Source organism: Oncorhynchus clarkii, chromosome 19 (genome assembly GCF_045791955.1).
Source record: "Oncorhynchus clarkii lewisi isolate Uvic-CL-2024 chromosome 19, UVic_Ocla_1.0, whole genome shotgun sequence".
NCBI lineage: Eukaryota > Metazoa > Chordata > Actinopteri > Salmoniformes > Salmonidae > Oncorhynchus > Oncorhynchus clarkii.
Window position 1 is genome coordinate 41,739,734 of NC_092165.1, and position 13,069 is coordinate 41,752,802.

Genomic DNA, 13,069 nt, shown 5'->3' on the forward strand with positions numbered 1-13,069 from the left:
TTTTTAATGGGCCTGAAATGCCGTAATGTTAAATTACGGTGTAGCCTATAGATTTTTGGGCATGTTGTTGTGGCTCACGTTTAACCGGTACCGTGTACACCCACTATTTATTTTGCTGGGACGCCATACAGGACCGTCCCGCCTTACTTTCACCCATTATCCTATTATGAACGCAGCATAACTAACATGAGTGTTTCCGGGTACTAGCCTATGTCAAAGAGAACACATTATATTGTCAAGATAGTCAACTAACCGCTCTGACAATGGAAATACATGTTCGCAAAAGAGGACGGCAGGCGGAAGGGGCGAGCTCAAGCGTGAACATTCTAGCCAATGAGAGGGGAGATACGCGTGTGAACAACAGAGACAACACCGATATAAAATATATTTTTATCAAAGTTACCGGATGGCACGTGCGTCCACTTATATCAGTACATTTGTAACAACCTAAACATTACGAAACTTATATTCGATCAAATAAGACTCACGTAGTAAATTATCAATCACTTTTTTTGTTGAAGAAATTCGACACTCTCATAGACTTCCATTCAAAACATCCCGACTTGGTCTGATAATTGCTGTATTCTTGCGCGGACAGATTTTGGGTGGAGTTGAGCCTCTCGCTTCGCCTCTCCATCTTTGCCTATGCATGGACATGGAAAAGATGGACTCCTTATTGCGCTGTGGCACAGTCTAGTGTGCGGTACTGTCAGCTTCCTAAATGTAAAGTTAGTAAAGTGGGTAAACTGCAGACAGTAGACAACTTAGTAACGATTATCAGATCAGGAGAGATGGTTATTGTAATACCGTGCATTAACGTTAACGTCCAAAGGTTTCGAAGGAGACTAGGCCAAAAGATTTCCTGGTAACTTGGTAACTGTAGCTAGCAAATCAACAACACTTGTGCAACTCTGTTGCACGCTATTGCTGGTGCTTAATATTCTATGCAGCAGCCTAGCCTACTCCTAGCTTAAACTCTACTCCCCCAAATTGGATTTTAAGGAAATATATTTTACGAGTTTGTTTACGAAATTCATTTGTAAATAGTTGGCGAGCTTTACTTATACTCAAAATGTCACTTGAAGACTACGAAAGGCATTACGCCTCGCTATATTCAGATTCTGGGAGTGAATCTGTCGCCAGTGGGCGATCGACGTCAGTATACAGCGGCGAGGAAGAAAAGTTACATTACATTCCAATCCGTATCCTTGGAAGAGGGGCATTTGGCGAAGCAACCTTATACAGACGAACAGAGGTAAGCAGGTTAAGATCTACTTCTATAATTCTTGGAGAGATCCCAGGAATATGCTAGTGTGTGTCACTGCCACTGTTGTACACACACACACACACACACACAGTTTTGTTAAGACCTATTAGGCCTGTTTATTAGTGATCTACAATAGCTTCCCCAGCATGCTGTGTGAATCTCTCACCAAACATGGCCAGTAGCCTCTGAGACAGTCTACTTTAGTTTTCATACCACAGTGGGAAATGCTTGCATGAGAGCAAGATTTATTACATTCGCAAGCCATTTGACAAAACTGCTATTATCCCCGTAACTTTGCACAACTAGAGCAATGTTTAAGGACAAATTATGGTTTGTATTTATATGAAAACAGCAGGAAATCGACAACCTTTTGTAAAGGTTAAACCTTTTAGTTTACTTGCTGAAATAACAGTTTGTTTGATTAGAGCCTACATCATGTATAGTACATTATTAGGGATATACCCTGTTTTAGCATCTGTTATTATTATCTTCTTATTATCATATTACATTTTCTATTAGCAGTAGCACACTAGAAAAATAAAAGGAATACAGTTCATTTTGTTTAACTTTGAGGAGGCCATTGCAGTAAAGTTGTGCTGCCTGAGGTCTCGCAGAGTGTTGTTTGTTTTAGCCTTCACAGTGAAAGTCTTTCTGATCTCGAGCTGACCTTTCTCTGTCTGTTCCCTGTCTTATCGATCTACAGGACAACTCTCTGGTGGTGTGGAAGGAGGTGGACTTGAACTGCCTCTCAGATAAAGAGCGTAAGGATGTCACAAACGAGATCAGCATCCTCTCCATCCTACAGCACAACAACATCATAGCCTACTTCAACCATTTCATGGACAAGGACACTCTTCTCATTGAGCTTGAATACTGCAATGGTGAGATATGGCAGCATCTTATCACTTGGAGTTGGTGTATTTGTATGAAATACTTTTGGGATATCAAAGATGCATTATTAATTGTCTTTATTCAACATAATATTTTGTGTGATAGGATAATGATATTGATATTGGCTCAACTGAAATATGATTACCCCAATTGTCTGGCATTTACAGTAACAGTAGAAAAAAAACAACTGTCTTTTCAATTTCAGGAGGAAATCTTTATGATAAAATCAACCAACAGAAGGGGAAACTCTTCACTGAGGAGGTATGAAAATTAAACCCAACATGTTGTAAGAGTGTATTGACACATAATGACACATAATGGCTCTGACTTTGCCCTAGTTAGGAACAATGGTGAACATTCAACTTAATCTTTTCCTCACCAGTTTTTAATATCTTAAACATCTTAAATACTCCCAGGTTGTCATATGGTACCTGTACCAAGTCGCCTCTGCAGTGGCTCACATTCATAAGGCTGGTATCCTGCACCGGTAAATACCAGGGTTGGGTCCGGGCTTTACTCCTTTATTGTGCAACAATATGCTTTGATTATGAGTATTGTATGTAAGCTGTGTTGGTTATTAATACAACAGTCCCCATTGTTTGATCTGGTCACTATTTTATTTTTTGACCTACTTTATTCTTCTCTTGAAGGGATATCAAGACGCTGAATATCTTCCTAACTAAAACCAACCTTATTAAGTTGGGTGATTACGGGCTGGCTAAGAAGCTTGACTCACAGTTTGCCATGGCTGAGACTGTAAGTTACATTGAAGTATTAACCTGGAAAGCTGCGCTGGTCTGTTTTACGTTGACCAAGCAGATCTCAGAACTCACAGCCATTATAGTTACTACAGAGCTTATTACAGAGCTATTACAGAGTGTATGCTGATAACATTCAGTTAACAGATTTGGTGGGCAGACTGAGCACTCAACCAAATCAAGTCCTGAGAGCAGTGTGGTTGTTCTGTCCCTTTGTGGGCATGGTCTACATGTCTCTCCCTGAGTGTACCTAAGACTGCTGTATCTGTAGTCAGCTTCATCAATTGATGTTCACTCTGCCACAGGGACATGACTTCTGTATGATGGAGGCAGTCGTCAGAAAAGGCAGCAGCGAGTGTGCAGCTAATTGTCTGTTGTGACCTTGAGCAGAGAGCAGATGTCATAGAGTATATTATGAGGCTGCGCATGTCTGCTGCTTTGAATATAGATTGCTGTCATTGCAATACCCTTTTAGAATCCATGGGAATATGAAATATTTTGTCAGAACAATTGAATGTTTTACTGTGCATATTTGTCATACCCATAGTTTTGCAATTCTTTGATTAGGACTGACTCAAGCTATTTTTATTTGCAAGTGTTTTGTGCATATTCACATTTAGTTTTGTGTAAGGTATAGATAACATCTAAGTTACTTTTTTGTGCATTTTCCTGTATAAATCTAGTGTGTAGGAACCCCATACTACATGTCTCCTGAACTGTGTCAAGGTGTGAAGTACAACTTCAAATCAGACATCTGGGCTATGGGCTGTGTCATTTTTGAAGTCTTAACTCTGACCAGAACATTTGATGCTACGGTATGTGCCCTGCTTATCTTTTACCCCCATTGTCTAATTGATACACATTTGCCTGTTATTATCATTTGTTCTAATGTTAAATACACGGCATTGGCTGATTATGCTCTGTTGATGTCACTTTAATGCATTTCCGGTTGACGGTTGCTGCTTGTGTCCATGTAGAATCCGCTGAACCTGTGTGTGAAGATAGTGCAGGGAAACTGGACCATGGAGGTCAACTCTGATGTGTATTCCTCGGCGTTGATCAAGCTGGTGTACGAATGCTTAGATCAGGTGAGGAACCCGTCAGCAATGTGTACGGTATACTGTCATTTCAGTCTTTCATGGCTGTCATCGTCAGTGCGATAGAATGTAGCATCACCCTAAGCATACACTGTATGTAGGGAATCAGTTGATGTACGATATTACCACACATTTTCTACATGGAGAAATATGTGTGATGGATGGTAATGTAATGTAAGATACATTGATTTGCAGGATCCAGAAAAGAGACCCACTGCTGAGGAGATTCTGGACCAGCCAATCATCTCCTGCCGCAAGCAGTGAGTCTCGTGAATGGGGGAGAGAATGTGGTGGGATGTCTGAAAGATTGAGAAGATTGTGTGATTGTTCAAATAGGTGTATAGACGTCATCAAAACTGCTGTTTTCATTGCGTAAACAACCTCTTTTTGTTTCAGGGAGCTTGAGGACAGAGTTGCCTTGCTGAACTCAGCAATGAAAAAACCAAAGTATGTTGAACACATTCTCACCTAATCATGTAAATGTGGAATTTGTAAGACGATTTTGTTTAATTAAGATATTTTGTGACTTGTCTATAGGTTGAGCACTGTGACTGAGAGCCCTGTTGCTGTAGTGACAACACGCTCTAGGGAGGTGTATTTCTGGGGAGGGGGAAAGTTCACACCCCAGAAACTGGATGCCTTTAAAGGAGGCAGCGGTGCCCAGCATGTTTGTGCAGGGGAGACCCACTTTGCTGTGGTTACCGTGGAGAAAGAGCTGTACACTTGGGCTGTGAGTACCATGCTGTTCCTTTAAGTCCAAGGCAGAAAATACATTACAAGAACTTTGAAGTTGTTTTTGTTGATTAAACATGTGCTCTTTGACGTCCTGCTTCCATTTTAGAGTGTCCAAGGCGGGGCCAAGATGGTGGGCCAGCTGGGCCATGGAGACCAGGCCTCGTACCGGCAGCCACGCAAGGTGGAGAGGCTCCAGGGAAAGGCCATCCGTCAGGTCGCGTGTGGAGCAGATTTCACCGCCTGTGTCACTGGTGAGTTGTGTGTCTGTGTGGAGCACTACTTCTGTGCCAGTAGAATAGGATGTTTACAATGGGAGGGCTCTGTTGTTGTTTTTTAACAACAGAGATAAACAATTCAGACAGCAATTTGCAACCCTGTGTCATACAATACGATTTGGTCGTGTTTGACGACATGCTGTTGATGTGTTTGGTTTCAGATGAGGACCAGATGTACATGTTTGGTTCTGACTACTATGGCTGTATCGGAGTGGAGAACGAGCAGGGCATGGAGGTGCTAGAGCCCGTGCTGTTGGATTTCTTTGAGGAGCGACCTGTCAGGCAGGTGTCCTGTGGGGACAACCATGTGGTTGTGCTGACCCACAGTGGAGATCTCTACTCCTGGGGCTGTGGAGAGCATGGTATGTACCAGAGCATTGATACTGAGCAACAAGGTAGTACTTCATGTCTACCACCATGCCTCTCTCAAGCTCCATATCCTATCTGTTGTCCCTCCTTACCTTGGCCAGTAGATGGCGCTACGATGATGCGGAACATAATTAATTTAAGTTATTTTCCTCAGGGCGTCTTGGCCTGGACTGTGAGGATGACTTTAACTCACCCATGCAAGTAAGATCCTGCCCTTTCTTTTTCAGCAGAGAGCTTGAACACATATCATGTAAATATGCTTATGGAGAAAGGGGCAATGACGTCTCAATTTTATTGTCGAGACAAATTAATGGAAATGTGTTTTGAGTCCACCGTTTAAATCAGTAGGAAGCATAATGTTGTGTATCGTCTGGCGTTCACAGGTGGAGATCCCCAAAGGAGCCATTATCTCATCCGTGTCCTGTGGCCTTGACGGAACCTTTTTCCTGACAGAGTCTGGCAAAGTCCTGGCCTGTGGGAACAACGATCTGAACAAGCTGGGTCTGAACCTGGGAGTCTCTGGCCTCAAAAACCTTCCTGGAGAGGTACAGCACCACATTCCTCATACCAAGATCCACTCACAGGCTCTTCTCATTCCTTTAAAATAAGGTATAACACCAGTAATGGTGGAGAATTTAAGTTTTCCTCCTTTTCCAATGTCAGGCCTACCAGGGGATTCCATACACCACCACACTCACTCTGGTCAAGCAGCTGGCCAGGTATAAGATCCAAATCATTTCAGCTGGGAAGACTCACACTGCTGCCATTGACGGTACAGCGACCAGACTCTCTCCTGTCTCTTTCCTTGAGCACCCAATGATTATATATATTTTTTAAACATTTTAGCCATTTAGCAGACGCTCTTATCCAGAGTGACTTACAGTTAGTGCATTCATCTTAAGATAGCTAGGTGGGAAGTATATTGATTTTTATATCAAAACATGGTTCTGATTGAACTCTGACATTGCAGAACGTGGGCGGCTGATGACCTTTGGGTGCAACAAGTATGGTCAGCTGGGTGTAAAGGACTTCAAGAAGCACCAGGGTGTCCAGCTGCTGTTGGGGTCTTTCGGGGGGAAGGTGGTCAGCAAAGTGTCTTGTGGAGATGGCTTCACCATCGCAGCCACGAAGGGTCAGAAACACAACTAAACTTGAACATTCTCTGTTGCAGCATGTTGTTGTCAGCCTTATTCAAAAATGGATCAAACAGCTTTTCCTCATCAATCTACACACAATACCCCATAATGACAAAGACATTTTAGCAAATTTATAAAAATATCACATTTATGTAAGTATTCAAACCCTTTAATCTGTACATTGTTGAAGTACCTTTGGTACAGAGCATAAACCCTACAAGTTTGGCACACCTGTATTTGGGGAGTTTCTCCCATTCTTCTCTGCATTCTTCTCTTCTCAAAACCTGTCAGGTTGGCTGGGGAGCATCGCTGCACAACTATTTTCAAGTCTCCAGAGATTTTGGATCAGGTTCAAGTCCGGGCTCTGGCTGGGCCACTCAAGGACATTCAGAGACATGTCCCGAAGCCACTCCTGCATTGTCTTGGATGTGTGCTTAGTGTCGTTGTCCTGTTTGAAGGTGAACCTCCATCCCAGTCTGAGGTTCTGAGCACTCTGGAGCAAGTTTTCATCAAGGATCTCTCTGTACTTTGCTCTGTTCATCTTTCCCTCGATCCTGATTAGTCTCCCAGTTCCTGTAGCTGAAAAACATCCAAACAGCATGATGCTGCCACCACCATGCTTCACCGTAGGGATGGTGCCAGAGTTCCATTTAGGTTTCATCACCAGAGAATCTTGTTTCTCATAGTCTGAGAGTTCTTTAGGTGACTTTTGGTCAACTCCAAGCGGGCTGTCATGGGCCTTTTACTGAGGAGTGGCTTCCGTCTGGCCTCTCTACCATAAAGGCCTCATTGGTAGTGCTGCAAAGATGGTTGTCCTTCTGGAAGGTTCTCCCATCTCCACAGAGGAACTCTAGAGCTCTGTCAGAGTGACCATCGGATTCTTGGGTCACCTCCCTGACCAAGGCCCTTCTCCCCCGATTGCTCAGTTTTGCCGGGCTGCCAGCTCTAGGGAGTTTGGTTGTTCCAAACTTTTTAAGAATTATGGAGGCCACTGTGTTCTTGGGACCTTCAATGCTGCAGACATTTGTACACTTCTCAAGTTCTGTGCCTCGACACAATCTTGTCTCGGAGCTCTATGGACAATTCCTTCGACCTCGTGGCTTGGTTTTCGCTCTGACATGCACTGTCAACTGTGGGACCTTATATAGACAGGTTTTCAACTCATCTCTAATCAATTCAATTTACCACAGGTGGACTCCAATCAAGTTGTGGAAACATCACAAGGATGATCAATGAAAGTAGGATGCACCTGAGCTCAATTTTCGAGCCACATAGCAAAGGGTCTAAATACTTATGTAAATAAGGTATCTGTTTTTTATTTTTAATAGATTTGAAAAAATGTTTAAAAACCTGTTTTTGCTTTGTCATTTTGGGGTATTGTGTGTAGATTGATTTGGGGAAAAATATGTTTATCCATTTTAGAATAAGGCTGTAACATAACAAAATGTGGAGAAAGTCAAGTGGTCTGAATACTTTCCGAATGCACTCTATCCAGCTTTTTTTTCTTACTTTATTCTGTTAGCTGGGAGTCATCTGACCTACATGAGTAGGACTCAAAATTATGGAGAATACTGGTAGCACCTCAGGAACAGGATTCCTGTTTCCAGGTGCTGGAAGGATGGATATTGGCTAATTATCTGTGGACCAATAGATTATTTCTCTCTGATCCTTTCAGACAATCAGATCTTTGCCTGGGGAAACGCAGGAAATGGACGCCTGGGAATGCCCGCTGACAAGGGCTTTGGCTCGGAGGTTTGCCCTGCTTTACCACGACCCATTTTCGGCTCCCTCCACCATGTGCCAGACCTCTCCTGTCGCGGCTGGCACACCATTCTCATCATGGGTTAGCCACTAGCCACTTACTTCTGTTCTAACACCAGCTAATCATTTGTTGAAAAATACAGTTGAGATTGATTGATTCTGTTCTCTGTTTCAGAAAAGGTTCTCAATTCTAAAACTATACGCTCAAACAGCAGTGGACTTTCAATTGGCTGTGGTAAGTAAGATGGCCATGGTCTCTCTGGTTTCATTATCCCTCCCTCCCTGGTTACATTACATTCACAATGTGAACATGTACAAAGTTTTATACCAGTATGGTAATGTACTGACCATGTGGTGTGTCCTGGTGTTTGTCGGTGCACACTAAGGGCTAGGCCAAGCCTCTACCACAACTGTGGATCTGGAGAGTGAGCCAGGCTCAGAGACAGGGCTGCGTGAAGGGGGCCTGGGGGGCACTAAGGAGGCTGACACAGACGAGCGACGCATCGAGACCTCCATGATGTCTATAACGAACCAGACCGGCGACAGCTCCTGCCCCTTCTGGCTGCGCAAGGTTTGTAATCAAAACCACAAAGCATAATGAAAGCCAAAACAGAGAGGGTTATGGCCACTGAATGTTGTTTGTGTCCCTCCCTGTCCATCTTCCCTAACAGGAGCTCCAGGATGCAGAGTTCATCCCGATGCCAGAGGATTTCAGAGGCTCCATGCCTGGCCCAGTGGCTCCTTCTTTCCCTGAGAGCGTTACACTGCCTTACGAGGAGCTGCAGGAGCTGAAGGCTGCAGCCGCTGCTGCCGCCACTGAGAAAGAGCTCCCGGTAATGACCACCGCATGTCTGGATCCTCGATACTTGACTACATCCCCATGCCAATGCCTCAACCTAACCAAGTGTTGTTTCTTTAGACTGCTCGTATGGGCTGTGACAGGGTCAATGGGTTTGAGGAGGCAGGAGCCTGTAAGAAAGGGGAGGTGCCAACTTGCTGCAGAGGAAGCAGTGAGGTAGCACAGGTATGTGCAAGATAAGCCCTTACACACATTGTAACAGCACAAGACTGCACCAGACAGTAGTCTGAACATACCGCAACAACTACAGAGAAACACAGAACAAACACGAGCAGCTACGATATGTTCACAGACTACTGTCTGGTGCAGTCTTATGCTGTTACAGTTACTATTTTCTTTTACAGTTGCGAGAGACAGTCAGTCGTCAAGAGGCAACCATCCAGTTGTTACAGAAGCAGGTAAGCGTTACTCACTACAGACTGTCTAGCACCTGTGAGCAAAGTTGTGTAGTAACACCGAGTCGAGTCCCTATTCTGTAAAACCGCTCAACTCCATTGCTTTGCAGACAGATAAGTGTTATCAAGTGTTGTTCTCTATGATAACAGTTCAGTGATCAGCTCAAAGAGAACGAGAGACTCTGGACAGCAATCAACCGTCTGACCTTGCGAGAGGCAGGAACTGAAAATAACTGCAACCACCAATCCGGTCACAGGCCTGTGGAGGGACAGGGAGGAGCCTCCAATCATGACGGGGACATATCTGATGGGGCAAATCCGTGAGAAAAAAAGACGGAATCTGTGCTATACTATGCAGTGAGTGGTGGTGGCTCTGTGCAGTTAAGTCCATCCAAACAGGTCCTGTAGATGGAGTGGCTAGGCCATATTGAGAAGAGGAATATGTTAGCAAGCCAGTTCCATTGGTGAACGGCAGGGAGAAGTAGGTTTAAGAAATTACTAAAGGGATGAATAGTCTGAGAGTCAATTGTGTTCTCCTTAACTAGGAACAGCTAGCTGATTAATGGATGCCCACTGACCTCATCCACTTGCAAGAGAGGTCTCGCTTTTCACATTGCGTTACATCATATTTCTTCGATATACTCCAATCTGCATGATAACGTATAAATATACATGAGAGATACCCTGTATGAACACTTTCATGTTGTAAGTTATAATTAAGTGACAGTGACAGGAAAAGGCCCACAGCATCTGATCTGCTGTGATCTGGACATAGACAGACTGACATCTTGGCTTGATTCAACATTAAGCAACCAACTTCTTGCAGTGTTATGTAGGCTAATGTGAAATATGAATAAATACTTTGGTAGTAATGATAATGTTGTCACTGACTGACTACTGTCAACTGAGGTCTAGGATTGCGTTTTGTCCCACATTTTAATTGATGATCACAAATGGGCACAGCTTACTGTAGAGAGAAGATCGTTTGGTGTTCTTCCATTGTTTTTGATATATATATATATAATCCTGTTTTATCTTGCAGTTATTTCTTGTGGTTATTAAAACCAATGTGAATTTATAGTACTGCGTTTTTTGCTCATTCCTCTGGAAAGCCCTGAGCCCTATTTTTGATAACCTACCAATGTTCTTCATATGTGATGCTGTTCTAAACAAAATACTAAATACTAACTAAAAGGCATATCGAATATAGCCTTAGAAAGATATACCAGATATAGTATATTTTATATAAAATTTACCAAAGATGTGTTTAGTTTTAACATTTAAGTATTTACAATGTTGTGTCTTTCATGAACAGCTTGCTATACTGTATCTGCAAAAATGCCATGTGAAATGTGAGGTTCACTTTTCAAACTACTGATTCATTATAGACAATCACTTGTCTTTTTATTGCCTTAAGATGATAACCTTGAATTTGTTTGAACCAGTATTTAAAGTGGAGGAAATTAACCATCAAATTGCAATGTTCCTTCTGTAATACTTAATGTCATGAGAACAGTTCTAGAATTTGAGAAAAGCTTGTCTTCGTAAACTTCATGGTAATACTGTGTTTTTTTTCTATGACATTTTTCCTGTTTTTGAGTATTCATTTAATCATTATTTTTTACACTATTTGTGAAAAGTGTAATATTCAGATTTGGTGTATTTCTTTACTCTGGGTGGTGTGTGTATGTAAGGTTTTAAGTGTTCTTTACCAATGGCTTATAAGCTTGCAACTCTTTTGGTTAGTGCAGTTTATTGATACAGTACAACACTGGTGGAATTTTCTTCGTCCATGCAAGAGAAAATGATGTCCCTATTCCCTAGTGCTTTTGCATACCCTTTAAACCAAAGATTGTGTTGTGATGAATTGTGCACAAAATATAAAACAAAATGTGCCTTTAGAATAGGATAGACATTTTATACAGTTTGTTTGATGCTGATATTATGCCTATACTGTGTTTATTTTTGCAATCCATTGTTTCAATGGCTTATCTGACCCTATGCAATTGAGCGGGTGTAAGATGTTACAGTTGTCTAACTTTCCACCATTCACAGAGGAACCTTTGTTTTATGCTTCGTGTAAAAAATAAAAAACACAAACCATTTTGGTCTAATGAATTCAATGTTGAACCAAACACTGCAGAAAAAGCTAAATACACTGCTCAAAAAAATAAACTGAACACTAAAATAACACATCCTAGATCTGAATGAATGAAATATTCTTATTAAATACTTTTTCTTTACATAGTTGAATGTGCTGACAACAAAATCACACAAAAATTATCAATGGAAATCAAATTTATCAACCCATGGAGGTCTGGATTTGGAGTCACACTCAAAATTAAAGTGGAAAACCACACTACAGGCTGATCCAACTTTGATGTAATGTCCTTAAAACAAGTCAAAATGAGGCTCAGTAGTGTGTGTGGCCTCCACGTGCCTGTATGACCTCCCTACAACGCCTAGGCATGCTCCTGATGAGGTGGCGGATGGTCTCCTGAGGGATCTCCTCCCAGACCTGGACTAAAGCATCCGCCAACTCCTGGACAGTCTGTGGATGGAGCGAGACATGATGTCCCAGATGTGCTCAATTGGATTCAGGTCTGGGGAACGGGAGGGCCAGTCCATAGCATCAATGCCTTCCTCTAGCAGGAACTGCTGACACACTCCAGCCACATGAGGTCTAGCATTGTCTTGCATTAGGAGGAACCCAGGGCCAACCGCACCAGCATATGGTCTCACAAGGGGTCTGAGAATCTCATCTCGGTACCTAATGGCAGTCAGGCTACCTCTGGCGAGCACATGGAGGGCTGTGCGGCCCCCCAAATAAATGCCACCCCACACCATGACTGACCCACCGCCAAACCGGTCATGCTGGAGGATGTTGCAGGTAGCAGAACGTTCTCCACGGCGTCTGTCACGTGCTCAGTGTGAACCTGCTTTCATCTGTGAAGAGCACAGGGCGCCAGTGGCGAATTTGCCAATCTTGGTGTTCTCTGGCAAATGCCAAACGTCCTGCACGGTGTTGGGCTATAAGCACAACCCCCACCTGTGGACGTTGGGCCCTCATACCACCCTCATGGAGTCTGTTTCTGACCGTTTGAGCAGACACATGCACATTTGTGGCCTGCTGGAGGTCATTTTGCAGGGCTCTGGCAGTGCTCTTCCTGCTCCTCCTTGCACAAAGGCAGAGGTAGCGGTCCTGCTGCTGGGTTGTTGCCCTCCTACGACCTCCTCCACGTCTCCTGATGTACTGGCCTGTCTCCTAGTAGCGCCTCCATGCTCTGGACACTACGCTGACAGACACAGCAAACCTTCTTGCCACAGCTCGCATTGATGTGTCATCCTGGATGAGCTGCACTACCTGAGCCACTTGTGTGGGTTGTAGACTCCGTCTCATGCTACCACTAGAGTGAAAGCACCGCCAGCATCATTCAAAAGTGACCAAAACATCAGCCAGGAAGCATAGGAACTGAGAAGTGGTCTGTGGTCACCACCTGCAGAACCACTCCTTTAATGGGGGTGT

The 13,069-nt window shown here is 43.3% G+C and overlaps 1 protein-coding gene across 1 annotated transcript; it reads left to right on the plus strand.

The window, feature by feature from the left end:
• The first annotated feature begins 342 nt into the window (after positions 1-342).
• LOC139375215 (serine/threonine-protein kinase Nek9) lies at positions 343-11,646 on the plus strand. The gene is made up of 23 exons (XM_071116805.1): positions 343-1,255; positions 1,971-2,148; positions 2,364-2,419; positions 2,575-2,645; positions 2,809-2,914; positions 3,600-3,731; positions 3,894-4,004; positions 4,209-4,273; positions 4,410-4,460; positions 4,551-4,743; positions 4,855-4,999; positions 5,185-5,385; positions 5,547-5,593; positions 5,776-5,937; positions 6,056-6,164; positions 6,363-6,524; positions 8,204-8,371; positions 8,465-8,524; positions 8,676-8,860; positions 8,961-9,122; positions 9,209-9,313; positions 9,493-9,546; positions 9,694-11,646. The coding sequence occupies exons 1-23, from the start codon at positions 1,073-1,075 to the stop codon at positions 9,865-9,867; spliced, it is 2,880 nt and encodes a 959-aa protein (XP_070972906.1). The 5' UTR covers positions 343-1,072; the 3' UTR covers positions 9,868-11,646.
• Positions 11,647-13,069: the final 1,423 nt, after the last annotated feature.

Bases quoted from the DNA above. Each gene is read 5' to 3' on its own strand.
- LOC139375215 (XM_071116805.1), top strand. From the start codon at position 1,073: ATGTCACTTGAAGACTACGAAAGGCATTACGCCTCGCTATATTCAGAT. The intron at 4,274-4,409 runs GTGAGTCTCGTG...TTTTTGTTTCAG, and splicing joins ATCATCTCCTGCCGCAAGCA to GGAGCTTGAGGACAGAGTTG. The intron at 4,461-4,550 runs GTATGTTGAACA...ACTTGTCTATAG, and splicing joins TCAGCAATGAAAAAACCAAA to GTTGAGCACTGTGACTGAGA.